General features: G+C 45.4%; 1 protein-coding gene across 3 annotated transcripts in view; it reads left to right on the forward strand.

Annotated features, from left to right (window-relative positions):
• Positions 1-26,906, forward strand: part of klhdc8b (kelch domain containing 8B) — a 117,860-nt gene that overhangs the window by 58,066 nt on the left and 32,888 nt on the right. For all 3 annotated transcript variants that reach the window (XM_078414062.1, XM_078414061.1, XM_078414064.1), the window contains exon 4: positions 1,388-1,612. In XM_078414062.1, coding sequence (XP_078270188.1) covers positions 1,388-1,612 — 225 coding nt within the window. The remainder of the gene's footprint in view (positions 1-1,387; positions 1,613-26,906) is intronic.

The following is a 26,906-nucleotide window of genomic DNA, read 5'->3' on the forward strand; positions in this document are numbered from 1 at the left end:
GGAGAAAGCAGGAACGGGGTACTGATTGAGAATGATCAGCCATGATCACATTGAATGGCGGTGCTGGCTCGAAGGGCCGAATGGCCTACTCCTGCACCTATTGTCTATTGTCTATTGGGACCTGAAAAATCACCTTTCCATGTTCTCCAGGGATGCTGCTTGACCTGGTGCGTGACTCCAGCACTTCATGTCGTTCCTTGGTAAACCAGCATCTGCAGTTCCTTGCTTGTACAGGAAAATCCATCCAGCTTTGTCAACTGGTACATCGGCATTATGGCACCCTTCAGCTCCAAACTTCCCATCGGAGTTATGATCGGACGCCAATTGGAAATCTGCGTAACTAAAGAGATAAGAGGCTACACAGTCGTACAACATTTAACCTTGTTAGCACTTGGTTAGAGCAAAGAGTAGATTCATAGGGCTTGTACCATGAGTGCACCTGGATCAGTAATGCCCCACATTTGCTCATAAACTATGTACACATTTTCATCACTGCACTGTCATTCACAGGAACCTCCCTTTCATTGACTCCAGCTGCCTCGGCAAGGCCACCAGCATAATCAAGGACAAGTCACACCCTGGTCACTCTCTCTATTCTCTTCTGCCATCAGGCACAAAGTACAGAATGCATGTCTCCAGATTCAGGAACAGTTTCTTCCCAACTGTTATCGGGCAACTGAACCATCCTACCAGCAACTAGAGAGGGGTCCTGACCTACCATCTACCTCATTGGAAACCTTTGGACTGTCTTTAATCATCCTTACTGAACATTGTCTCGCACTAAACATTATTCCCTTTATCCTGTATCAGTGCACTGTGGACACCATGATTGTAATCATGAAGTTTTCTTTGCTGACTGGATAGCATGAAAACAGGCCCTTCGGCCCACTGAATCTGCGCCAATCAGTGATCACCCATACACTAACACTATCCTACACACCAGGGACAATTTACAATTTACTGAGGCCATTTAACCTCCCAACCTATATGTCTTTGGAGTGTGGGAAGAACCCGGAGAAAACCCAAGCAGTCACAGGGAGAACGTACAAACATTGTACAGACAGCACCTGTAATCAGGATCGAACCTGTGCCTCGAGTACTGTAAGGCAGCAACTCTACCGCTGCCACCCCAGCGAGGTGACCCCACCCCAGTGAAATCTAAAACCAAAATCTTGAGTCTTAAGATGGATCCCAACCTGAAACATCGATTGTCCGTTCCCTCCACAAGTGCTGCCTGACCCGCTGAGTTATTCCACCACTTTGTGTTTTGCTTAAGATTCCTGAATCTGCAACTCCTTGTGTCCTTAAAATGATAACGTTTCTCTGACAGCGGTCTGAACGCGGGTCACATTGTCCAAAACTTAATAACGTGCTGCTGTTTTGTCAGGAGGAAGACAGGGGAAGCTGCCAGTGACGGCTTTTGAGGCCTTGGACCTGGAAACAAAGAGCTGGACCAAGTATCCCTGCATCCCGAGCCGCCGTGCGTTTGCCAACTGTGCCATGACTGAGAAATGCTTTTACAGCCTGGGTGGTCTGCAGCAACCAGGCCCCCACAACTTCTACTCCAGGCCACACTTTGTCAATACGGTGGAGGAATTCGACATGGAACAAGGCAAGTCAAATATTTCACCTGTTTATTTGATGGTAATGTTTTCATCTTTAGTTTTAGAGATACAGCGTTGAAACAAGCCCTATGGTCCACAAACTCCATGCCAACCATCGATCGCCCGTTCACACCAGTTCTATGTTCTGCCACTTTCACATCCACTCCCCGCGCACTAAGGGGAATTTACAGAAGCCAATGAACCTACAAACCCACACGTCCTTGGGATGTGAAGGGGGGGAAAGTGGAGGGACCGGAGGAATCCCACGCAGTCACAGGGAGAACGTGCAAGCTCCACACAGACAGCACCCGACATCAGGATCGAACCTGGGCCTCTGGCACAGTGAGGCAGCAGCTCTACCAGCCCCTGCAAATCTTACATATGTCCTTCCCTTCCGTGCCCCATTTGGACAGGGGAAAGACAAGCGTTCAGGCCGTCTCTGCTGACGGTTTTGCTCAGCTGGGTACTAGGATCCACAGGCTTGTCTCTTCCTGCAATATCACTCCTTTCTCCCTCCAGACTTGTCTTGCTTTCACCATCTCTCCACAGTGAAGTGCTGATAGAAACAGAGAAAATAGGTGCAGGAGTAGGCCATTCGGCCCTTTGAGCCAGCACCGCCATTCAATATGATCATGGCTAATCATCCAAAATCAGTACCCCGTTCCTGCTTTTTCCCCATATCCTTTGATTCCTTTAGCATGAAGAGCTATATCTAACTCTCTATTGAAAACATCCAGTGAATTGGCCTCCACTGCCTTCTGTGGCAGAGAATTCCACAAATTCACAACTCTCTGGGTGAAAAACTTTTTCCTCATCTCAGTTCTAAATGACCTGCCACCTTATTCTTAAACTGTGACCCCTGGTTCTGGACTCCCCCAACATCGGGAACATTTTTTACTGCATCTACCCTGTCCAATCCTCTAAGAATTTTATATGTTTCTATAAGATCCCCTCTCATCCTTCTAAATTCCAGCGAATACCAGGCCAGTCGACCCATTCTATCATCGTATTGTCAGTCCCGCCATCCCGGGAATTAACCTGGTGAACCTACGCTGCACTCCCTCAATGGCAATAATGGGGCGGAGAATTCCATAGATTCACAACTCTCTGGGTGAAAATGATGTGGGTGTCTGGGTCATCATCTGGTGGTCTAACATGGTGGGGTGGGAGAGAGGTAAGAAGAATCTGACCCCTAAATGTCATGCAGATTGCCTCTTCTAACATAAATGACCAAGGCGCACAGAAATCAGTGAAAGATTTAAAACAGTGACCACAAATAATTTCATATCCGTGTGATTACATATACTTCACACTGAGAGTTCATGATATTCATCAATGTTGTTAATTAGTCTGCTGCTCCGAAGGAGACAGAAAAGGCCACAGGTAATTTCAGTCATCGGCAATGAGAATTTTTTTAGATATTCAAGATATCTGTGAATAATTATTGGAGCATTTCTGGTGAAACGTTTCCTTGGTTACTTGGGTTGCAATATTTCATATAATTAAATTTAGTGGAAAAGATAAAATGATTATTCAAAGTAATTGGCAACATTTTCCTTTACGAAGTCTGGTCTCGAAATATCCATTGCGCAAGATCACATGGGAATAGGAGCAGGAGCTGCCCACTCGGCCCCTCCAGCCTGTCCTGCCCCTTCAGTATGATCGTGGCTGATCTGCCCCTGGCCCCTGCTTCTCACCTGTGCCATTTCCCCATCACCCTCAATTCCTTGATCTTTCCAAAATTTATATAAATTTATATCCAATGAGAACGCCTTTGTGACCCTTGAGGGTATGGAGCTACATCACCCTTTGCAAAAATTAATGTTTGCTTTGTACCACTGTCTTCCCTTGAATCACCATCATCTGTAAGAATTAATGTCAAATCACCTCGAGCACAGCGGTAGAATTGCTGCCTTACAGCACTTGCAGCACCTGAGACCTGGGTTCGGTCCCATCTATGGGTTCTGTCTGTACGGAATTTGTACGTTCTCCCCGTGACCTGCGTGGGTTTTCTCCGAGATCGTCGGTTTCCTCCCACACTCCAAAGACGTACAGGTTTGTAGGTTAATTAGCTTGGTATAAGTGTAAATTGCCTGTAGTGTGTTTAAGATAGCGTTAGGGATTTGCTGGTCGGCGCAGACTCAGTGGGTCGAAGGGCCTGTTTCCGCACTGTATCTCTAAAAAAACCCTGTTTTAAATAACCTGCCCATTATCCAGTATCTATGACTCCTCGTTCTAGAATCTCCCATCAGTGTAATTTTCTCAAAATCTATCCTATTATGCTTATATGTTTCAATAAGATATTCCCTCATTCCTTTAAATTCCAAAGAATACACATCTAATTTATTCTAGATTGGACAAATCCCTCATCTCTGGAATGAATTGGGTTTTGATTCCAAGTCATTCGGAAATGAATCTCTTTTGTTGAGATGAGATTCTGGTGAATCTCTTTTGCATTGCCTCCAGTTCTGCAAGGTTCCTTCTTCAATACAGAGACCAATCATGTGTGTTTGATGTTACATGAATAACAGCAAGTTATTTGGCTTCAAACCTGGTTTAATGACCATTAAGAATGCAACGTGACCGACATGGCCGCCATCACCCCAGCTCGTGATCCCACCGGAACCTCCCGGAGAAACACGCATGCGCAGGATAACTTCCCCCCAGTACGATGTCTGCAATCGCTCTCCCTGTACTGAGAACACCGTGATTGATCTACATCCCCTTTCCTTAGCTCACGCTCCAAATAATGACAAAATATTCTGTTAAGTAGTAAATGTAGCGGGACTTACAAAATGTCACAAAATGACCAATATCCAACAGATATATTCAGTTACTGCTATTAAAAAAACACACGAGGTAAGAAGTATAAGGAACCACCCTGCTTAATATGTAAATAGTATGAATATCAGCTACTATAGCCAAACAAGTATGTACACTGTGAAACACAAAATTAAGGTCACAGCATAGTAAACATACATATTGACTTGAACACCTGATTGTCAGCTTTTAGCACACTTTCGATTAACCTGAACAATGTGTCTGTGTATATGTAGCTGACAAGTGAATTCAGTCTCTGTATTTGGGAGTTGGCTTGCTGTCATGACCTGAGCGTGTTCTGTACAGACTTTCAGTGGTGTTCAAAGGCAGCTTAGCTACAGGCACCTGAACCTAGAGCTGCTCAGTGTCCATTATTTCTTGTCTGTCTCTTATGAGAGTGTTATAGTCTTTTGACCCAAGTCCAGTGTCCTGGTGATCGGTGTCACTTGGATTTTGCTGTGCTGGGGCAGGCTCGACTACAGGCAAAATGTATCTGCCATTCCTTCTGTACAGCTTTCCTTCTGAGTGAATAAGGTAAGCCCTGGGCTCCTGGCATATTTCCTTGCCCTGCCCGTCCGGTTGTAACCTTGTGGGGTCTGCAGCCTGACAACCTGTCCTTCCATCGAAGGCTGAAGTGGTCGGCTTGATTTATTATAGAACATTTTTTGTGGCAGTCTTATATTTAGAAGCTTGGCTTTTACCTCCTGAGTCTTACGCATATGTAGTTCAAGCAGCGTCCTTGAGACTGGGAGAATAGTACGTATTTGCCCTGACATTAGTCTTTGTGCTGGAGATCCAAGCGTTGTGTCACGTGGCACGTTTCTGAGATTGAGGAGGTTTAGAAAAACATCAGTTGTGCCTCTGTGAGACTTCTCCATGATTTGTTTAGCGCTGTGGACAGCTCTTTCAGCTAACCCACCAGACTGGGGTTACTCTGGGCTGCTGGTCACATGAGTGAAGTCCCACTGGGTAGCAAAGTCTTTAAAGTGCTGGCTTGTGAACTGTCTGGCATTGTCTGCTATGAGGCTGTGTGTTGCTCCATGAACTGAAAGGTGTCTCTTAAGTTTTGAGATGACTGTTGCTGATGTAGCGTCACGAAGCAGGTCAATCTCATACCAGCCTGAATATGAGTCCACCCACACCAAGTACTGCTGATTGTGCCATTCAAAGATGTCTGTTGTCACAGTCGACCAAGGCAGGTCTGCAACTGGATGCAGCAGGAGTGGTTCTCTCTGCTGGTGTGATTTTGCGCTGTTAGACACAGAGCATGACTGTATCTCCATGTTGAAGTCGCCTGTCATTGTAGGTCAGAAAACTATGCCTCTTGCCCTCCTGCACCAGGATGCCCTCAGTGCATGGTGCTGATGTTCTCCTTTTGTAGTGACGAAGATCACTGCTTTGTGACTCTTCATGATGACCCCGTCTTCAATCGTTAGTTCATCTCTGAATGGAAGGGCAAACAGCATGTGGAAGATTGCGCTGTTTGCTGGGCCATTCATGTGTGTTGATAGTGCCGAGTGTCTGCAAGGTTGTGTCATCTGCTGTGTGTCTCTTTAACTCTGCAAGGCGAGAAGAGGATATGTAGTTGACTGTCATGACATCAAAGCTGTCCTCCTCATCAGCATGCTGAACTGTAGAACTCCTGGGAGCTCGAGACAGAGTGTCCCGCCAGGTGATTAAGGTGGTGCTAAAATTGTGGCGCTATCATGTACTGTTTGGGGGGTATTTCAATAACAAACTAAATCTTATATATATATATATATATATATATATATAATATATATACACACACCGAACAGCCAAAACATGACCACCGACAGGCGAAATGAATAACATTGATTCTCTTGTTACAATGGCACCTGTCAAGGGGTGGGATATATTAGGCAGCAAGTGAACAGTCAGTTCTTGAAGTTGATGTGTTGGGTGCAGGAGAAATGGGCAGGAGTAAAGACCTGAGCGATTTTGACAAGGGCCAAATTGTTATGGCCAGACGACTGGGTCAGAGCATCTCTGAAACAGCAAGGCTTGTGGGGTGCTCCCGGTCAGCAGTGGTGAGTACCTACTGACAGTGGTCCGAGGAGTGACAAACCACAAACCGGCGACAGGGTGTTGGGTGCCCAAGGCTCATCGATGCGCGAGGGCAACGAAGACTATCCCGTCTGGTCTGAACCGACAGAAGGTCTACTGTGGCACAAGTCACAGGAAACTTTAATGGTGGTCACGGGAAGAATGTGTCACAATACACAGTGCATCACACCCTGCTGCATATGGGGCTGCACACGGAGGGCCAACAGCATATTAGGCAGGTGGTCATAATGTTTTGGCTCATCAGGTCATGATGTTTTGACTGATCGGTATGTATATATATATATATATATATATATATATATATATATATATATATATATCTATTCCTGACTTTGAGTGCAGTCTGAGTGGTATTTGCACGTTCTCCCTGTAAACCACAGGGGTTTCCTCCGGGTGCTCTGATTTCTTCCCAGATCCCAAAGATTTCAGTTGGTTAATCGGCCTCTGTAAAGTTGCCCATAATGTGTAGTGGAATAACATAGAACTAGTGTGAACAGATGATCAATGATCAGCATGGACTTGGTGGGCCGAAAGGCCTGTAACCATGCTGTATCTCTGAACTAAACTAAATTAAACTAAACGTATCAATTAACATTGGGATTATACAATAAGTGGCAATGCTTTCAGGCTGATCATTGAATTAACTTGGTTGTAATGTTTCCTACTTTACAACAGTGAACGGCCTTCAGATGAAGTTCCTGACTATAAAACGCTATGAGACTTCTGAAGAGATGTTTGAGTTAGAAAAAATTGGTTTGGCCTTTTTTGTTTTGATTTAGTTTTGTTTATTTATTGTCAAGTGAACCGAAGTACAGTGAAAAGGTTTTGTTGCATGCTAACCAGTCAGCGGAAAGACAATACATGATTACAATCGAGTCATTCACAGTGTACAGATACATGATAAAGGGAATAACATTTAGGGCAAGACAAAGCCAGTGAAGTCCAATCAAAGATTGTCTCCAATGAGGTAGATAGTAGTTCAGGACTGCTCTCAGTTTGTGGTGGGATGGTTCAGTTGCTTGATAACAGTTGGGAAGAAACTGTCCCTGAATCTGGAGACAGCAGCTGGGAAGAAACTGTCCCTGTTCTGATGTTGCTCGTACATCACTACATACAGCCTCACAAAATTCCAATCGTTCATCATGTTTCTGAGAGATCGAGTATAAATGGATGTTTCTCATCCTTCCTTCCAGCAGTAGTCAAGTACAGGAGACTTACATTGAGCAATTTTTTTCAGAACTAAAACAAAACTTGGCGGCATTGTGACGGAGAGCGGGCCACTTTTAATGTCAGCCATAAAATTTACTTCAGTCGTCATCCACACACCTATCCATCTGGATTTGTTCTACCTTTCCTATTCCCTTCCCCATTTCGCCTCATCTGCACACCATCCCTCTCTTATGTGGTTCCACTTATCACCTTCTAGCCTCTATCTCTAACTTCCCCTTCCCTTACTGAAGCCTGGCTCCATCTGCCCACCATCTCCCACCTCACCTGGTTCCATCCATCACCCACCAACCCCTATCTCACCTCTTCCACTCACTTCTTTTTCTCTGGGCTATCTTCCTAATTGGCAGATTCTGGGAATTCCCAAGAGGTCAAACTCAAAAGGCTGTAGTAGTTTAGTTTCGTTTAGTTTCGTTTAGAGACGCAGCATGGAAACGGGCCCTTTGGCCCATCGAGTCCGCACCGACCAGCAATATATCCCACACATTAACACTACCCTACACACACTGGGGACAATTTTACATTATACCAATGCCAATTAATGTACAAATCTGTACATCTTTTGAGTGTGAGAGAAAACCAAAGATCTCAGAGAAAACCCACGTGGTCACGGGGCGAACGTACAAACTCCATACAGACGGCACCCATAGTCGGGATCGTGCCCGGGTTGCCGGTGCTGAAAGTGCTATAAGGCAGCAAATCTACCGTTGCGCCACCGTGCCGCCGACTGGAAGACTTGCTGGTGATGTTTTTTTTAATCTCACCGCAGGTGTAATTTATTCATTTGCTGTGACAGTCTGGAAAAATGGACAGTCTTTTGCAAGGATTATTCCACTTACACTTTGCTTGCGAGTTCCATATATTTTCTGTTGTCAGGGGAACTTGATACGCTTTGTCATGATTATTCTGATGGAATTAAAGATAGTTTCCTCCCTCAGCTTTATCCCCCCCACTCCCCCAGCTCGGCGCATGCAGTTCGAAGTAAACCTTATCTGACTGCATCAATTCCGAAGAGATTTAACACCAGGCAGCACAAGTGTCACTATTCTATCAGTAAAGTACTTCACCATTCCTGCTACTAAAAATAGTCAGGGTGAGAGGTCATGTATAATCTCCAGTCCTCGAGAGTGGGGAGGAGATTACGCAGATTGTCACACACGTCATACCCAATAATATTTCCTCCATTTGCTGGCACCTCCACTTCTGATCGCATTTACTCAATTGCATAGAACTAAAGGTCATACAAGCATTTGAATGAAAGCAAAATGCCAGCGTTTTGAATTTCTGAAACCCTTTCCTTGTCTTTGTCCATTTCATCTCATGGAGAGATTATTGCAATTCAGATCCATTTATTACTTTCATGTTAAATTCAGTGTAATTCTGCTACCTGTAAATGATGCCAATCGCTATATTCAAGACAATCTACAATCCATGAATGATTTTTTAAACTTTTAACAAATATACAAACAACTGACATAGAACATAGAAGAATATCACACAGGGTCAGGACCTTTGGCCCAAAATGTCTGTGCTGACCTTAAATCTATGTCCTCTAGCACTAGACAGGTCCACCCTGGGAAAAAGACTTTGACTATCTACCATTTGTTTGCCCCCACTCCCCCCCCCCCCCCACCCCCTCGGTCTCTGTTGCTTCAGAGAAAACAATCCAAGTTTATCCAAACCACCCTCATAGCCAATTTCTTTTGCACCCTCTTCAAAGTGTCTTTCCTGTAATGCCGCAATCAGAACTGCCCAAACGACTCTCAAAATGGCCTGGCCAAGGTTTTATCCCACTGCAACATGACTTCTCAACTTTTATGCTCAATGCCCTGGCCAATAAAGGCAAATATGCCGCATGCCTTCTTTACCACTCCATTTACTTGTGCTGCCACATTCACCGAGCTATGGACTTACATCTCAAGATCCCTCTGTACATCAATGCTCCTGAGAGCCCTGCATTAATGGCATGCTTTCCATTTACATTTGACCCCCCCCAGCCTGCCCATTTTCCCAACTGATCTATATTCTGCTGCCTCGTTTGACAACTTTTCTCAGTATTCCCTATGTTCTCTAAATCCCTGTAAAGCGTCTTTGAGTATATGAAAAGCGCTATATAAATGTAATGCATTATTATTATTATTATTATTATTAACACCATCCTACACACACTAGGGACAATTTTTTTTACATTTACCCAGTCAATTAACCTACATACCTGTACGTCTATGGAGTCTTGTTTAGTCTTGTTCCAGGTCGTGCTGTAATTTTCAGTAACCAGAAGGTCCAGTTGGGATCATAATTTGAATACTAGTGGCAAATTAAATCTGCAGTTATTGGATAAGTATTAAGCTATTAAGCAATAGCTGAAAATATGGTTTATTTTAACAAGCAAAATGAAAATAGAAAATGCTGGAAACACTCAGTAGGTCAGGCTCTATCTGTGGGAAGAGAAACAGAGTTAATATTTCCGGACGCCTGCCAGGAGACCGCCGAGAAGCCTGGTGGTGGAGCCTTGTGGTTGGAGCTGGGGACCCGCGGCTCAGTCGGAACCAGGGCCTCACGGGTCGACAAGCCTTGCGGGTCTGCGGAGCCCGTGCGGCCGGCCCCAGGGTTTCCGCAGCCCACAGCCGGCCCCTGGGTTGCTGGAGCCCCTGGCCGGGGCCTGGGTTGTTGGAGCCCTTGGCTGGGGCCTGGGTTGCTGGAGCCCCTGGCTGGGGCCTGGGTTGCCGGAGCCCACGGCCGGCCCCTGGGTTGCTGCAGGCTACGGCCGGCCCCTGGGTTGCTGGAGCGCCAGGCCGGGGCCTGGGTTGTTGGAGCCCCTGGCTGGGGCCTGGGTTGCTGGAGCCCACGGCCGGCCCCTGGGTTGCTGCAGCCCGTGGCCGGCCCCATGGTTGCTGGAGCCCCTGGCTGGGGCCTGGGTTGCTGCAGCCCACAGCCGGCCCCTGGGTTGCTGGAGCCCACGGCCGGCCCCTGGGTTGCTGGAGCCCACAGCCGGCCCCTGGGTTGCTGCAGCCCGTGGCCGGGGCCTGGGTCGGCACCTCGGAGGCGTCAGGGAGGGGAACCGGCGGCGATGGTGGAGGAGGTCGGGGTCGGCGGTCGCTGAGGGCAACAGCAGTCGAGGACGGGCCACGTGGGGATCGGAGGACCCGCCGCCGGGAACAAAGGGGGGCCCGGTGTGGGGGGACCGCCCTATGGGGGGGAGGGGGGGGTGGGGAGAACAATGGTGGACCGACCTGGCGTGGGATACTTTGTAACTTTGTCAGCGGCCTTTATGTGGCAATTATTTGCATACCTTGGGTGCACAAGCAAAGAATTTCAGTGTGACCTGTCACATGACAATAAAGTATTCAATTAATCAATCAGGTTGAAGACTCTTGTCAGAACTGGGAATGGAGAGGGAAGTCAGTGGTTCAGCAGCCGTGCGGATGGAGCGGGCTGTGTGGCTCTGACAGTTTTCCGAAGCAATGTCTTTCCTCTAAGCCTGCATTACTGCCACAAATATCAAACGGAGGTTTGCATGATTATTATATTAGTTTTAATTAGACTATCAACAAACTGCACATCCCTTGGCTGTATACCACACAAACAAACCAAGTTTCTGCATTGCAGATTTGTGTACTGCCTAATGAGGAAGATAAAGAAAGAAGCTTCTAATTCATTAGATGCTGCAATAAATCTTTTCTTAAATGACTGAATGGCATAAACTGAGCGCAATTAAAGGGACTGATTGATTCATTAATTAGAAAATTAACCCAGTTCTTTTGATTCCTTCGAAAAATTGTTCTGGGGCACGAATATAATTAGTTATCTTTCTCCCCCCCAGAGGACAACATTCTTTGCTGCAATAATCCACACGCACAATCTTTGGTATTTTGACCTGAAACCCATCAGTTCATATTTTTCTGAACTGCTTATTTAGTATCTCCTGGATCCTAACCAGCCTTTCCAGCAACAGTGAGTCCAAACTAAAAACAAAGATGCCTTTAGTTCACAGCCAATATACTAGAGATCTTAAGTTTCATTGTACTTACAGTTTTGCCTCACCTTCCGCCTGACAACCATCTTTTTCTGCTGTAAGGTGGCTTAGTTCTCAAACACAATATCGCTCATGATCAGTTTAACCTGAAATACCAACCAGTATGCCAACACTTCCCATGTGGCATTCACAGTGCAATGCAATTCCACTCAAGTCCAGCGAGGAAGACTGTGGAAATTCTGTGGAGGAACTACTTTGTGTATTCATCGTGTTTACTACATGTCCTTGATAACTCTAGATATTTCATTTGATTATTTTTAAATGTATAAGGATACTCTATCACTTTGTTTTTTGTCAGGTCATTTAATCCATGGAATTCTAGAAATGCTTCTCTGATAGGGCTAGCTTTTGGAATTCACTGTTCCCATGGGCTGACTTTGAAATTGAACTGCTCAGAAGCCAATGACATCTATTTGTTCAGCAGTATTTCTGGATCAGCGTTGACCCTATCTGGACATGGAGGGTGGAAAGTTTTCCCTATGGGTGAATAAATCCTAAATCCACTCACTTAGAAATCAATGTTAAGCTTTCCATGAATCCCAACAGGGATTTTCACGTTCACAAATTACAGGAGTAGAATTAAGCCCTTCGGCCCATCGAGTCCACTCTGCCATTCAATCATGGCTGATCTCTGCCTCCTAATCCCATTTTCCTGCCGTCTCCCCATAACCCGTGTCACCCGTTCTAATCAAGGATTTGTCTATCTCTGCCTTAAAAATATCCACTGCAGTGCATACAGTAAGCGATAACTTCTTCTTGCCTTTGAGGCAGCAGAAGTTATGTCACGCCCTCCAGGCGCTGTAGCCAGTGCAATGTGCTGTTGTCGAGGGCCGTGAGGTCTACCCCTCCACCAGGGGGTACGGAGGACAGTGCAGTCGAAAATGCCGTGCTGCACTGTTTGCTGGTCTGCTCCACACACGCAGGCTGCTGATGGACGCAACCCCCAGCGATGCACGTTGGCGTTGAACCGGCCGACCCCTGTGCGGAGCCGGTTCAGGGCGACACACTCTTTGCGGGGCATGTCCCAGCCGAGTGGGGCTGTGGTGTTCGTTGCGACAGTGAATTGAGGAGGTGGCGATGTCTGTTCCCAGCTGGTTCTCCATGCTCCTAGTATGTTGAAACCGGAGCCACAGAGGGTCGCTGCATGACGGGAGAGAAAGGGTGACGAGACGACAGGCATTGAGATCCCAGTTGCTGTGAATCCTGGGCGAGGTGGTGCAAAGGATGTTTGGCGTCCGATGGGGCCTTGCACACCAGCCTATGAGTGAAGAACTCTCCGCGAAGCTTGGCGGGTGCGATACCTGCGAGCATCGGCAGGAGATCCGTGGGAGTAGGGCGTAGGCAGCCAGTGATGATCCGCATGGTGTCGTTGAGGGTGGCGTCTAGCTTGCTGGTATGAGCGCTGCGGCACCATGCTGGGGCGGCGTATTCAGCGGCGCTGTACACGAGTGCAAAAGCACTGGTTCGAAGAGTAGATGTCCTGGCGCCCCATGCCGATCCGGCCAAGCAACGCAGGAGGTTGTTCCGTGCCGAGATTTTAGCACGGAGAGCTTCAAGGTGTCGCTTGTAGGTCAGCTGCCGATCTAAATTAGTTTCACCCCGAGGTATGTAGGAAATGGGTTGTAGGGTCAGGGTGACCCATTGAGGGTGACGGGTAGCTGGCATTGAGCTTCCTTGTTGTTCAGGTGAAAGGCCGTTGTGGTGGTTTTTGCCGCACTCAGTTTTAGTCTCCAGGTCTTAAGGTGGCCCGCGACAAGTTCCATATCCGCCAAGAGCACATCCTCAACATTTGACCAGATCTTGGCCGAGTGCAGTAGGGCCAAGTCATCTGCGTATCCATACTGGCGCGAGGTCATGCGTGGCAGATCGCTGATATAGAGATTGAAGAGCATGGGGGCCAGTACCGAGCCTTGCGGGACTCCGTTTCTTCGGCATCGCGGTCGGCTAGATTGTCCGTCGCTGGTCTTGAGTACAAAACTGCGGTTGGCAAGGATGTTGGCAAGGAGCCGCACTAAATGATGGTCAGGGATGGTTCGGAGGAGCTTCAAGATCAAGCCCTGGTGCCACACAGTATCATACGCGGCGGTGGGGCCCACCAGTGTGATGCCCGCCTTGTCACCCTTTGTGAAACTGTCTTCGATGTCATTGGTCAGCCTGTCTATTTGGTGGGTGGTGCAGCGTCCACGCCGAAATCCGGCTTGCGATAACAAGGAATGGACTATCCTGACCGAATCCTGAACGGCCCAGTTGACAACTGGAGGATGGATCCCAACTATTGGAGAAAGACCGAGCTATGGGCCGAATGGCCTCCTCCTGTATTCTATGATTCTACGATTCATTTTGTTTAAAGGACCTGGATAACCATGGTCCTCCGCAGAATGAGTTGCAGGACAGTGGAATTCATGGCTCCTACAAATGATCTTGGAATTGGTTGAAATATTTTTATATAATCTAAAGGTTCAATATTAAACACTGTTTTGAAGTTGTGTTCGTCCTCTAATAGAGTTTAGAGATACAGCATAGAAACTGGTCCTTCGGCCCACCGAGTCCATGCCTACCATCAATCATCTGTTCACTCTAGTTCTAAGTTATCCCACTTTCTCATCCACTCCCTGCACATTAGAAGCAATTTATGGCGGCCCATTGCCCTGCAAACCCATTCATCTTTGGCACGTAGGGGGAACCCAGAGAGCCCAGAGGAAACCCACCCAGTCACAGGGAGAACCTGCAAACTCCACACAGAAAGTGCCTGAGGTCAGGATCAAACCTGGGTCTCTGGCGCTGTGAACCAGTTGGAATGTAACAGCACGCTTGAACACTGCACACTGCTGCCTTCCCTCATCAAAGTTAGTCACAAACCTGAATGGGTTTCTGCCTCCCACTGTCACTGTTGACTGAAGAGATAGTTCTCACCATGTCAGACCAACTCTGGTGCTAGTTGAAAGGTAACTTCCTGGCTTGAGGAATGATGTGCATTAATCTCATAACAGTAACATTGATACTGAAATGTTCAGAGTGTTCAAATGGTCAGAGTGAAGCCCAGCATAAATTGGAGGAATAGCACCTCATATTTTGCTTGGGCAGCTTACACCCCAGCGGTATGAATATTGACTTCTCTAACTTCAAGCAATCCTTGTTTTCCCTCTCTCTCCATCCCTCCCCCTTCCCAGTTCTCTGACCAGTCTGACTGACCCTGATTACATTTTATCTCTGTTTGCTTTGTTGTTCCCTTCTCCTAGATAACAATGATCTATTCCACATTTTCCTTGAACTCCACCCCCTTTGATGTCTCGTTCTCACACCTGACACTTCCTTATCTCTGTATCTCCCCCTCCCCTTCCCCTGACTCTCAGTCTGAATAAGGGTCTCGACCCAAAACATCACCCATATCTTCTCTCCAGAGATGCTGCCTGTCCCGCTGAGTTACTCCAGCATTTTGTGTCTGTCTTCGGTTTAAACCAGCATCTGCAGTTCCTTCCAACACATTGATACTAAAAACGTTGTCTCAGTTTTACTGAATAATGTCCTGAGCTACCTTCATTTTGTGCATCATGATGTTGGAATTTCTGCTTGCTTGTTCTGAATATCTTGGTGTTGGTATTTGGTATTGAGTTTTTTATTGCCACCTATATTGAGATGCAGCAAAAACGTTGTTTTGTGCGCTATCCAGGCAAATCATCCCACACCTGATGGGTACAATGATCCCATTCACGAGTACACCAGGTAGTGAAATGAGAATGAGTGCATAATAGAGTGTTGCAGCTACAGAGAAAGTGCAGACTAAAAAAAGTGCAAGGGCCACAATGAGGTAGATTGGGTGATCAGGAATAAATCGTCAGCACAAGAGAAGTCTGTTCCAGTGTCTGATAAGAATGGGATAAAAGCTGTAAAAAGTTGACCAATAAAAGATGACCAATTTCCCTCCTGGGATAAATAAAGTTCTATCGTATTGTATCATATCGTATCGGATTTGAATCTGGTGGGACATGCTTCTAACCGTGGGGAGAGGGGAGAAGTGAGATTGACTGTGTTGCCAATGGTCCTGATTATGTTTGCTGCCATATAAAAAACAAATAAAATAATTGGCTGTACGATAATGCTGCATTTCTAATACATTAGAGTATCAAACATTTTTAAAATTGTGATTATTAAAACATTTTTACACGCTATCCATGCAGATACAATCAGTATGATTTTTAACTCACGATCTCTTGGGAAATTAAATTCAAATGGAGAATTCACACCTAAAATTGGATTTGAGAAATGACTTATCATGTCCAATTTACAATAAAATGGTTTATTTTAGAGGAGGATGCAATGTCCTCTCACAATTATTAATCTTGTCAGTTCTCATATAAATGCATTGTCATATTTCCTTCTGCACTCTACAAGTAAGTGCTTATATGGGCCGGTGCAGTGGCACAGCTCGTACAAATGATGCCTCACTCCTTCAGCAAGCAGATTCCCTCCTGATCTCTGATGCTCTCTGCGTGGAGTATCCACGTTCTCTCTGCCATGACGTGTGTTTCTCCTGGTTGTCTCCCACATCCCACAAATCTGTATAAGAAGGAACTGCAGATTCTGGTTTAAACCGAAGATAGACACTAAAAGCTGGAGTAACTCAGTGGGACAAGCAGCATCCATGGAGAGAAGGAATGGGTGACGTTTCATCTGAAGAAGGGTCTCGACCCGAAACGTCACCCATTCCTTCTCTCCAGAGATGCTGCCTGCTTGAGTTGCTCCAGCATTTTGTGTCTATCTCCGGAAATCTGTAGATTGCCATGTTTATTGGCTACCAGCAATGTTTAGATGAGTGGGAATATCTGAGGGAGTTAGTTTAATTTAGTTTAGTTTAGTTTAGTTTAGTTTAGTTTAGTTTAGTTTAGAGATACAGTGCGGAAACAGGCCCTTCGGCCCACTGAGTCCGCACTGACCAGCGATCCCCGCACATTAACACTATCTCACAAACACTAGGGACAATCTACAATTATACCAAGCCAATTATCCTACAGGTACGTCTTTGGAATGTGGGAGGAAACCGAAGATCTTGGAGAAAGTCCACGCTGTCACGGGGAGAACGTACAAACTCCGTACAGACAGCACTCCTAGTCAGGATCCAACCCAGGTCTCTGGCACTGTAAGGCAGCGACTCCAGCTCTGGGCCACAGTTGATGGGATGTGGTGAAAATTAAAAATGGGATTAATGTAAATGAGTGCTATATAGTTGGTGCACAGAAGGGCCCGTTTCATTGCCGGGAGACTCCTATTATCTCCATTTAAGCCATATTTACCTCAGTTATACTTTCACGAAGTTAATACATCTCGATCATCTCCATGATTGTCGCACTCTGCCCTCTCTACCATCCTTGTTTCCTTTCTCCTGCCATATTTTAATGACCCTCACCTTGTCAGCATGGCAACGGGCAAAGAAATTGCAAGAAGGTGGCAGTCATTCTAGAGGTCTGCGTCAAGCTGATAAAATTATGTACAAAACAAAACAAAATTGTATAGTATTTCAGAATATTGCAGGGAATTGTTATATTTGGTTCATGCATGTGGCAAAATCACACAAACCTCAGCTTAGAAGGGCCTTCTTATTTCCAGTCCACACTTTTATTGAAACTGGTGTCAGAATAACCTCTCAAGCAATGTCAGCAATCAGCATCAATGGTCTCAAAGTGGAAATGGTTGAAAGCCTTATGTTCCTTGGCATTAATATTAGCAGCGATCTGTCATAGACCAACCACCTGGAAACAATAGCTAAGGAGGCACACCAATGACGCTACTTCCTCAGAAGACTGAGGAAATATGGCTTGTCAGCAATGACTCTTGCAAACTCCTACAGATGCACCATGGAAAGCATACTGTCAAGTTGCATCACAGCTTGGTTTAGGAACAGCTCAGGCCCAAGACTGCAAGAAATTGCTGAGAGTTGTGGATGTAGTCTATCGCACAGACCAGACTCCCCACCAATGACTCCATCTGCATTTCACGGTGCCTCGGGAAAGCAGCCCAAAGACTTGTCCCACCCCAGTCATTTCTTCTTCTCGCCACTCCCATTAGGAAGAAGACACAGAAGCGAGAAAGTGCACACCACCAGACTCTGGAACAGTTTCTTCCGTTCTGTTATCAGGCTTCTGAACGGTCTTTCCTTATGCTAGGGTACTGTCCAATTCACCTCCATCCTACTGCGGACATTGGACATTGTCTATGGAACTGGTACACTACATTAGACTTTGTCTATGGAAGTGGTCCACTGCATTGCTGAGAACTAAGCTCTGTACCTTCCCCTCTGCTTTACCTATTGTACCTGAGTTTGACTTTATTGTATTTATACACAGTATGGTGGTATCTGATCTGGTTAGCCTGCGAGCACAACAAAGCTTCTCACTGTACTTAGTGCACATGATAATAATAAATCTAAACCTAACTTAAACCAACTCTTCCTGATGAAGGATTTAATTAAGTTCGATAGAACATTGTTGTTTTCAGAGAGGAATGATAATAAATTGTAAAACGGAAATTGCCTGATTAATTATCTGAGGACTATACCATCATGTGCTCTACTGTGCCACCGAATAGGTGAGAAATATTTATCTTACATAAGCATGTAGGAGGTAGGTTTTCCAACCGACCTTATTGCGGACATTGGACTTTTCCCCTGGAACCGTTATGCTGTAATGCAAAGAAACTATATTCTGCAGAATATTCCTTTTTGTATTTTCCTTTTTTTTCTTGTATTTTCCTTTTTGCTCTACTTTTTGTACATGTGTTTGGCTTGATTGTTTTCATGTATCGTATTATCCGATTTGATGGCATAGCACACAAACAAAAGCTTTTTGTTCTACGCCAGTACACGTGACAAGAATAAACTTTAACCTCAAGGATCAAGATCCATGTATTTTGCCTGCTGCCTTGCAGGTAGCTGCATTGCAGGTAGCTGCATGGTTCCGTGAAAACACCTGAGGCATCACAACACTCGGGTCCTCACAATTCTTGGGTCATCGCAACTATTGGGTCAGACCTGGGAACAAAATGGCTTTGCCTGAGTGATCTATGTCCATATGAAATCTAGTGTTCCAGCTGATGTCACCCTTCATCCACCCGAAAAGGGATCGGATGCACTTCACCTTCATACGGCAGGAATAGCTGGTGTGTGAACAGTGACCTGATTTATTTGAATGGTTCTGTTTTTGTTGTTCTTACCTCAGTATTATTTTTATGGTACTTTCAGTCTATTATTTTCTTTTGTTTTCATCGTTCATATCTCCTTGAATAGTGTTTAACTGTCTCTGACAATCAGAGCTTTTATAGACAGCTCAAAAGGCTTTGTTGGTAGCGAGCTGTGAAAGACCATGAGGGTCTGTGCGACGGGCTGTCTGAGCCCGATCCACTAGTTGAGGTCCGCTTTACCTTGCAGAACCTCTCTCGGTTGCAGACAGTGGGCTTATTCAGCCTGCACCACATGCGGGAAAGGTACTCCTATGTAGATGGGCATCGTGGGTGGCGATTCCAGGCACCAGGCTGTGCTCAGAACATTATGGTCTAGTGACAACTGAATTGTTGAAAATTGACGTGTCTGTGCAAATGTGGATGTGGAGAGGATGTTTCCACTAGTGGGAGAGTCTCGGACTAGAGGTCACAGCCTCAGAATTAAAGGATGATCCTTTAGGAAGGAGATGAGGAGGAATTTCTATAGTCTGCGGGTGGTGAATCTATGGAATTCATTCCCACAGATGGGTGTTGAGGCCAAGTCAGTGAATATTTTTAAGGCAGAAATTCTTGATAAGTACGGGTGTCAGGGGTTATGGGGAGAAGGCAAGTGAATGAGGTTAGGAGGGAGAGATAGATCAGCCATGATTGATTGGCAGAGTAGACATGATGGGCTGAATGGCCTAATTCTGCTACTTTGGGGGATGTCCAGAACCAGGGGTCACATAGAAACATAGAAACATAGAAAATAGGTGCAGGAGTAGGCCATTCGGCCCTTCGAGCCTGCACCGCCATTCAATATGATCATGGCTGATCATCCAGTTCAGTAACCTGTACCTGCCTTCTCTCCATACCCCCTGATCCCTTTAGCCACAAGGGCCACATCTAACTCCCTCTTAAATATAGCCAATGAACTGGCCTCAACTACCTTCTGTGGCAGAGAATTCCACAGACTCACCACTCTGTGTGAAGAAATGTTTTCTCATCTCGGTCCTAAAAGACTTCCCCCTTATCCTTAAGCTGTGACCCCTGGTTCTGGACTTCCCCAACATCGGGAACAATCTTCCCGCATCTAGCCTCTCCAACCCCTTAAGAATTTTATATGTTTCAATAAGATCCCCCCTCAGTCTTCTAAATTCCAGCGAGTATAAGCCTAGTCTATCCAGTCTTTCTTCATATGAAAGTCCTGCCATCCCAGGGATCAATCACAGTTTAAGAATAAGGGGTAGGCCATTTCAGACTGAGTTGAGGAAAAACTTTTTCACCCAGAGAGTTGTGAATCTGTGGAATTCTCTGCCACAGAAGGCACTAGAGGCCAATTCACAAGATGTTTTCAAGAAAAAGTTAGATTTGAATGACAGTGCTGGCTCGAAGGGCTGAATGGCCTACTCCTGCACCTATTTTCTATGTTTCCATGTAACACATGACCATATGTAAGAGAAAGCACAACAAATAAAGACCAGCAGAGGAAGTGTTAGCTTAAAGTCACAATCTAATGGAAGTCGTTAACTGCGATTCTTTTGGACTTATGCCTCAGATGTTTTCCACAGGTTCAGCTCTCCAGTGACAGTGAATGTTCCGTTGCTAAGTGTAGGTCAGCACTGGATAATTGTGCCCAGGGCAATAAACAGAAACCCTTATCGTTGCGTTTCAGATTGAATAAATCTCACGGTCCTGTGGGCCTTGTTGACTTTGGAACAAAAACCATCAGGCAGTAGCTTCGGCTGGAAAGTACCACGTATTTTATTAAGCGGAAAATAAATACACAAGTAGTGGCAAGTCCTAACAGTAAGCTGACCTGCGTAGAGGATTCTCAGAATATGGAGTAATACAGGGGTCCTAACACTTAAAGCAAAATGGGAAAGAATGATAGAGGTTGTGAACTAAGCGGTCTTTATTTTAATGCAGGAATAGCAGCAGCACATGCAGCGATGTAATAATGGGCAGACGGTCTGATTTTGGTTGAGTGACTGATACAGGGCAAGGCAATAGGGTTAACTCAACACACTGTCCTTTGAAATAGTGATTGTAATATTCACCCGACATGGCAGAGAGAGTGCAGGTTGTAGCCTCATCTGAAGGGTGACATCTCCTTCACAGCACGACTTGGAGGAAATTTAAAATGTAACCCTCAAATCATGATCTTAATCAAGAATTAACTAGAGAGTGGATTTCACTCTCATTTGCCGTGTGAAACATGTCTTGGGTTCGGCACCATCACCCACTTAGATTCCTTGCAAAGATTCACAACATAGAAGGGGGGGGCTTCCATGAACAAAGGAGGACCCGGCATGGAGGGGCCTCTGAGAACAAAGGGGGACAATTGGGAATTAAATGGAATACTTTGTAACTTTTCCAGCGCCCTATATGTGGCCACTCTTTGCATGCCTGGTGTATGCAAAACAAAGAATCTCAACATGACATGTCACATGTTATAATAATGTATCATTCAATCATTCATTCATTTTACATGGGCCGCACGGTGGCGCAGCGGTAGAGTTGCTGCCTTACAGCGCTTGCAGCGCCGGAGACCCGAGTTTGATCCCGACTATGGGTGCTGTCTGTCCGGAGTTTGTGTGTTCTCCCCATGACCGCGTGGGTTTTCTCCGAGATCTTCGGTTTCCTCCCACACTCCAAAGACGTACAGGTTTGTAGATGAATTGGATTGGTATACTGTAAGTGTAAAATTGTGCCTAGTGTGTGTGTAGGATAGCGTTAATGTGTGGGGATCGCTGGTCGGTGTGGACCCGGTGGGCTGAAGGGCCTGTTTCCGCACTGTATTTCTAAACTAAACTAAACTAAACTAAACTAAACTAAACTAAACTAAACTAAACTAAACGTGTGAGATTGTGCACAAAACCATTTCCCATCGGGGATGCATGAGGAAACTGTGCTGCTGTGGCACTGGCTGGCTGGGATTTTAAAGCACACTCTTTGTGCCACTCTAAGAATAGCTGTTGAAAAGCTTGATGTGGGGGTGAGGGAAGGTGTGAGGAAGGGAGGAGACGCAGTAACCTCGCATGTATATAGGGCCCCATCAGGTGATGAATAGCCTTGTTGAGTCCCACACCATGAATGGTCTGCTGACGCGGGTGTTAAGACTGCAAGTAGACACAAAATGCTGGAGTAACTCAGCGGGACAGGACGCATCTCTGGAGAGAAGCAATGGGTGACGTTTCAGGTCGAGACTGCAGTGATGGTAGCAAACAAGGGTGGCTCAGAGACACAACTGGTAGAGCCACAGCGCCAGAGTCCCCGGTTCAATCCCGACCTCGGGTGCTGTCTGTGTGGAGTTTGCACATGCTCACTGTGACCGCGTGGACTTCCTCCGGGTGCCACAGTTTCAGTGTAGGTTTGAAGTGCGGGTTTGTAGATTAATTGGCTTCTGTAAGTTGCCCCTAGTGTGCAGGGAGTGGGTGGGAAAGTGGGATAACATAGAACTAGTGTGAACGGGTGATTGATGGTCGGCGTGGAATAGGTGAGCTGAAGGGCTTGTTTCCACGCTGTATCTCTAAACTATGGCTCAAACTCGATTTGTACAAAATAACTGCAAACAGTGAAGAAAGAACCAATGATGCAAATTTACACCATTGAAAACTGAGGCTGCCAAGTGTTGTTTGCAGGACATCAATGTCATAGTGCAAACCCTCCAATTGACACCACTTTGCTGACCTAACCCTGCTTGATGTGTTTCTGGCTTCTCTATGAGTGAACAGTGAAGTTTTTTAGGTCATCCAAAAATCTCCTGCTTCTGCTGACAGTGGAGGGACCATGAACTGTGTGGCTTGTGAGATTGTTTGGTTCGTGACATAAGGGAAGCCATCAGCCACACAGTTATATAGAATTGCATATAAGTTCATGTTTATAAGATATAGAAGCAGAATTAGGCCATTTGGCCCATCAAGTCCACTACGCCATTCAGTCACGGCTGATCTATCTATCTTTTCCCTCTCAACCCCATTCTTCTGCCTTCTCCCCATAACCCCTCATCAAGAATCTATGCCTTATGGATCTCTGTCTTATCCATTGACGGCCTCCACAGCCTTCGATGGCAATGAATTCCACAGATTCACCACCCTCTCACTAAAGAAATTTGTCCTCATTTCCTTCCTAATGGTACGTCCTTTTATTCTGATGCTATGGCCTCTGATCCTAGACTCTCCCACTAGTGGAACCATCCTCTCCACATCCACTCTATCCAGGCCTTTCACTATACGGTGTTTCAATGAGGTCCCCTCTCATCCTTCTGAACTCCGGCAAGTACAGGCCCAATTGTCTGGGCAGATTTCCCAAAGGACACCATTTTTCTGGGATAATTAAAGATAATGCCTGCCAAATATCCTTTCTGACCGTGAAAAAAAATTAATTCCACATGTTGAAAGCTCATGCCCTCAAAAGAATATTAATGCTGCGAAAACAATTTAGTTTAATGGAAATTATTACAACTCCCCACTGATAAGCATCTGAAAAATCTCACAACCACAATCTATCCCGGGTGAAAACACTTTCATGCATGAGTTGCACATAAAAAATTAGCAAATGGATCCAATTTCCAGGCTAATATGTTTAAAAAGAGCCAGGGGATGCTTGCTTTTGAATTTATTGACTTGACTATCGTGAATCTGGATTAATTTATTCCAAACTCTTGATATGAACTCAGGGACAATCCTTCATCTTACGTGAGCTGCCAGATAGCAGCTGCAGGAACAATTCAATTGGAACCAGTTAGTGACACCACTTTGCAAATGTAAGTCTTGCATTGAGGTAAATTACTCATTAGAGCATGAAAGCATCAGTGCTTTCTTCAAAGTGACAGCTGTCTTGTCAGGATGTTCTGCCTGGCCAAACCGTGAGTCTTTCATATTAGAGAAGGTCGGAAGGAGAGAGGAGGGTGGAAGGTTGTTTTTCGGACAGGAGGCCTGGTACCAGTGAGGTGCCTCAGGGATCGGTGTTAGATCTATTGTTGTTCATCACCTACAGCAATGATTTGGGTGAGAATGTACGAGGCGTAATTAGTAAGTTTGCAGATGACACTAAAGAAGGTGGTATCATAGATAGTGAAGATGGTTATCAAGAATTACAGAGGGATCTTGATCTGCTGGGCAAGTGGGCCGAGGAATGGCAAATGGACTTTAATTCAGATAAGTGTGACGTGTTGGATTTTGAGAAGTCAAACCAGGACCTTTTTAGTGATTGGTAGAACCTTGGAGAGTGTTGTAGAGCAGAGGGGTCCAGATGTACAAGTACACAATTTGTTGAAAGTGACATCACGGATAGATAAGGTGGTGACGAACATTTTTGGCATGTTGGCCTTTATCTAGGTCAGGGAATTGAATTTAAAAGTTGGCACATTTTATTTTAGTTGCACATGATGTTGGTGGAGCCGCACTTGGAGAACTGCACAGAGAAGGGGTTCAAATAATATTTATGAGGATATTGCTGGGACTCGAGGCCCTGACCTTTTGGAAGAGGATGGGCAGGCAGGGACTTTATTCTTGGGAGCACAGGAGTCTGAGGGGTGATCTTAGAGATCTTATACATCTTATGTATAAATTAATGAGGGGAATATAGGGTAAGTGCAGTCTTTTTGCCAGGGTAGGGGAATCAACCAAACGAGAGGAAATAGGTTTAAGGTGAAAGGGGGAATATTTAATAGGAATCTGTGGAGCAACATTTTCACCAGAGGATGGTGGATACATATGAAATGCATTGCCAGAGGTTGCACAGTGGTGCAGCGGTAAAGTTGCTGCCTTACAGCGCTAGAGACCCGGGTTCGATCCTGACTATGGGTGCTATCTGTTCAGAATTTGTACGTTCTCTCTGTGACCACTTTCTCAGGGTGCTCTGGTTTCCTCCCACACTCCCAAGACGCCGTAGGTTGATTGGCTTCTGTAAATCGTAAGTTGCCTTGAGTGTGTAGGATAGTGCGAGTGTACAGGGTGATTGCTGGTCGGTACGGACTCAGTGGGCCAAAGGGTCTGTTTCCATGCTGTATCTCTAAAGTCTAAAGTAAATTCTAAAGGTAGTAATTGAGACCAGTACGATAACAACGTTTAAAAGACATTTGGACAGTTGCACGATAGGAAAGGTTTAGAGGGACATGGGGCAAACACGGGCAAATGGGATGAACTTAGGTGAGGCATCTCGGTCGGTATGGATGAGTTTCCATGCTGTATGACTATAACTCAAACTAGAAGCCAGCCCACAATCACCCAGTTTCTCAAAGTGAAATCTTGCCATATCACCATTCTGGGGCTGGTGATAGTACGACTGTAACACACTTCGGGAATCAACATGGCTTGTTGGTGCGGAGGCAAGAAATAACAAATTGCACCAGAGTTGAAAATGCTTATTTCCTGTGTCTTTGACTCAGATGGCATGTGGGCACTCTTTAGGATGTCTCCATTTGATTTTAAGAACATTGCCGTTGATCTCAGCAGGGGAGGAACTTAGCTTTGTGTCGTTGTGCCAAGACTTTTCAGATACTTGTCATTGGAGTGTTCAAATAATTTTCATTAAAGTTAAAATAAAACTTTTCTTAAAGAGTCAGCCGCATTACTTTTCTCCTGTGGGAATGAGGTTTCAAGATGTGGAATTAATATTTCATGGATGAAGTAATTGTTTAGCAGGAATTATTACTAATTAGCAGAGGTTGTTCGGCAGTAATTTACGCAAAATACGCAATTAACTTACTCCCAAAAGTACTGGAGGCTATAAAGTTTTTCCATTTGATTTTGGAAATGCTGTTCAGTAATTTGTGCCAGAGCATCATGATATTGATGGACTTGCATCCACATTTCCACTGAAGTAATATTAGTCCAAAGGTAGACGACTACTCATCCTAGTCCTAGATATCCCTGAAACTTTCATTAAGGCTGTCTTGACATTCTACACACGGTACCTTGTGCTAGTCGTTGCTTCCTAGTCACAAAGCAGTCCACATCATAGAAAGCAGGACATAAAACAGTACAGCATAAGAACAGGCCCTTCGGCCCTCAATGTCTGTGCCACACATGATGCCAAGACCATGTCTTATCTACCTGCTCATAATCCATATCCCACCATTTCCTGCATATCCATGTGTCTATCCAAAAGCCTCTTTAATGCCACCATCATATTTGCTTCACCCACCGATCCTAGCAGCAATGCATTGGAAGGAATTGCAGATGCTGGTTTAAACCGAAGATAGACACAAGATGCTGGAGTGACTCAGCGGGCCAGGCAGCATCTCTGGAGAGAAGGAATGGGTCGAGACCCTCTTCAGACTGAAACCTAGCAGCATGTGCCAGGCGCTCACCATCAAAAAAGTCGCCCCGCACATTTCCTTTAAATGTTACCCCTTTCATGTTAAAGCTATGCACTCTACTATTTGACATTTCCACCCTGGGACTAAGATTCAGACTGTCCACCCTATCTCTGCCTTTGCCATTCCTGGTCTTATATACAGTCAGATCTTGAACTTTCCTTTACACACCATATACTGGTCCCAGGTCTCAGCCTCTGAACTGTAACAATCGGCTTTCATCACCTCTTATTCAATCTATCTCCAAAATGTGAATTTGGTTGAAAACATTGATCTGTATATTTTGCTTTGAGGGAGAACTGGTGAAGGGATAAATAACACAGTTCCTTCTGTCTTTCTTTTCCATCATTTGCCCCATGCAAGTCAGTGTGGGATGGTATAAGCTGAATTTCTAATTCATGCCTGAGTTACAGATGAGGGTTCTCGCACTAATCCTCTGGCAGCTTCTCTTTTGACGAGCTCACATTGCTTCACTTCTCACACCATTGATTTACACGTTTAATATTTCCCCAGGCTAGCCAGGATTAAGGCTTTTATTAAAGCTAAAACTGTTGCAGGAGGTGCAGTACACCTGAGAACTGGGGAAGTTTTAGGAACCAGCAGTAAAATGAAGCAA

This window comes from Rhinoraja longicauda, chromosome 17, assembly GCF_053455715.1.
Source record: "Rhinoraja longicauda isolate Sanriku21f chromosome 17, sRhiLon1.1, whole genome shotgun sequence".
NCBI lineage: Eukaryota > Metazoa > Chordata > Chondrichthyes > Rajiformes > Arhynchobatidae > Rhinoraja > Rhinoraja longicauda.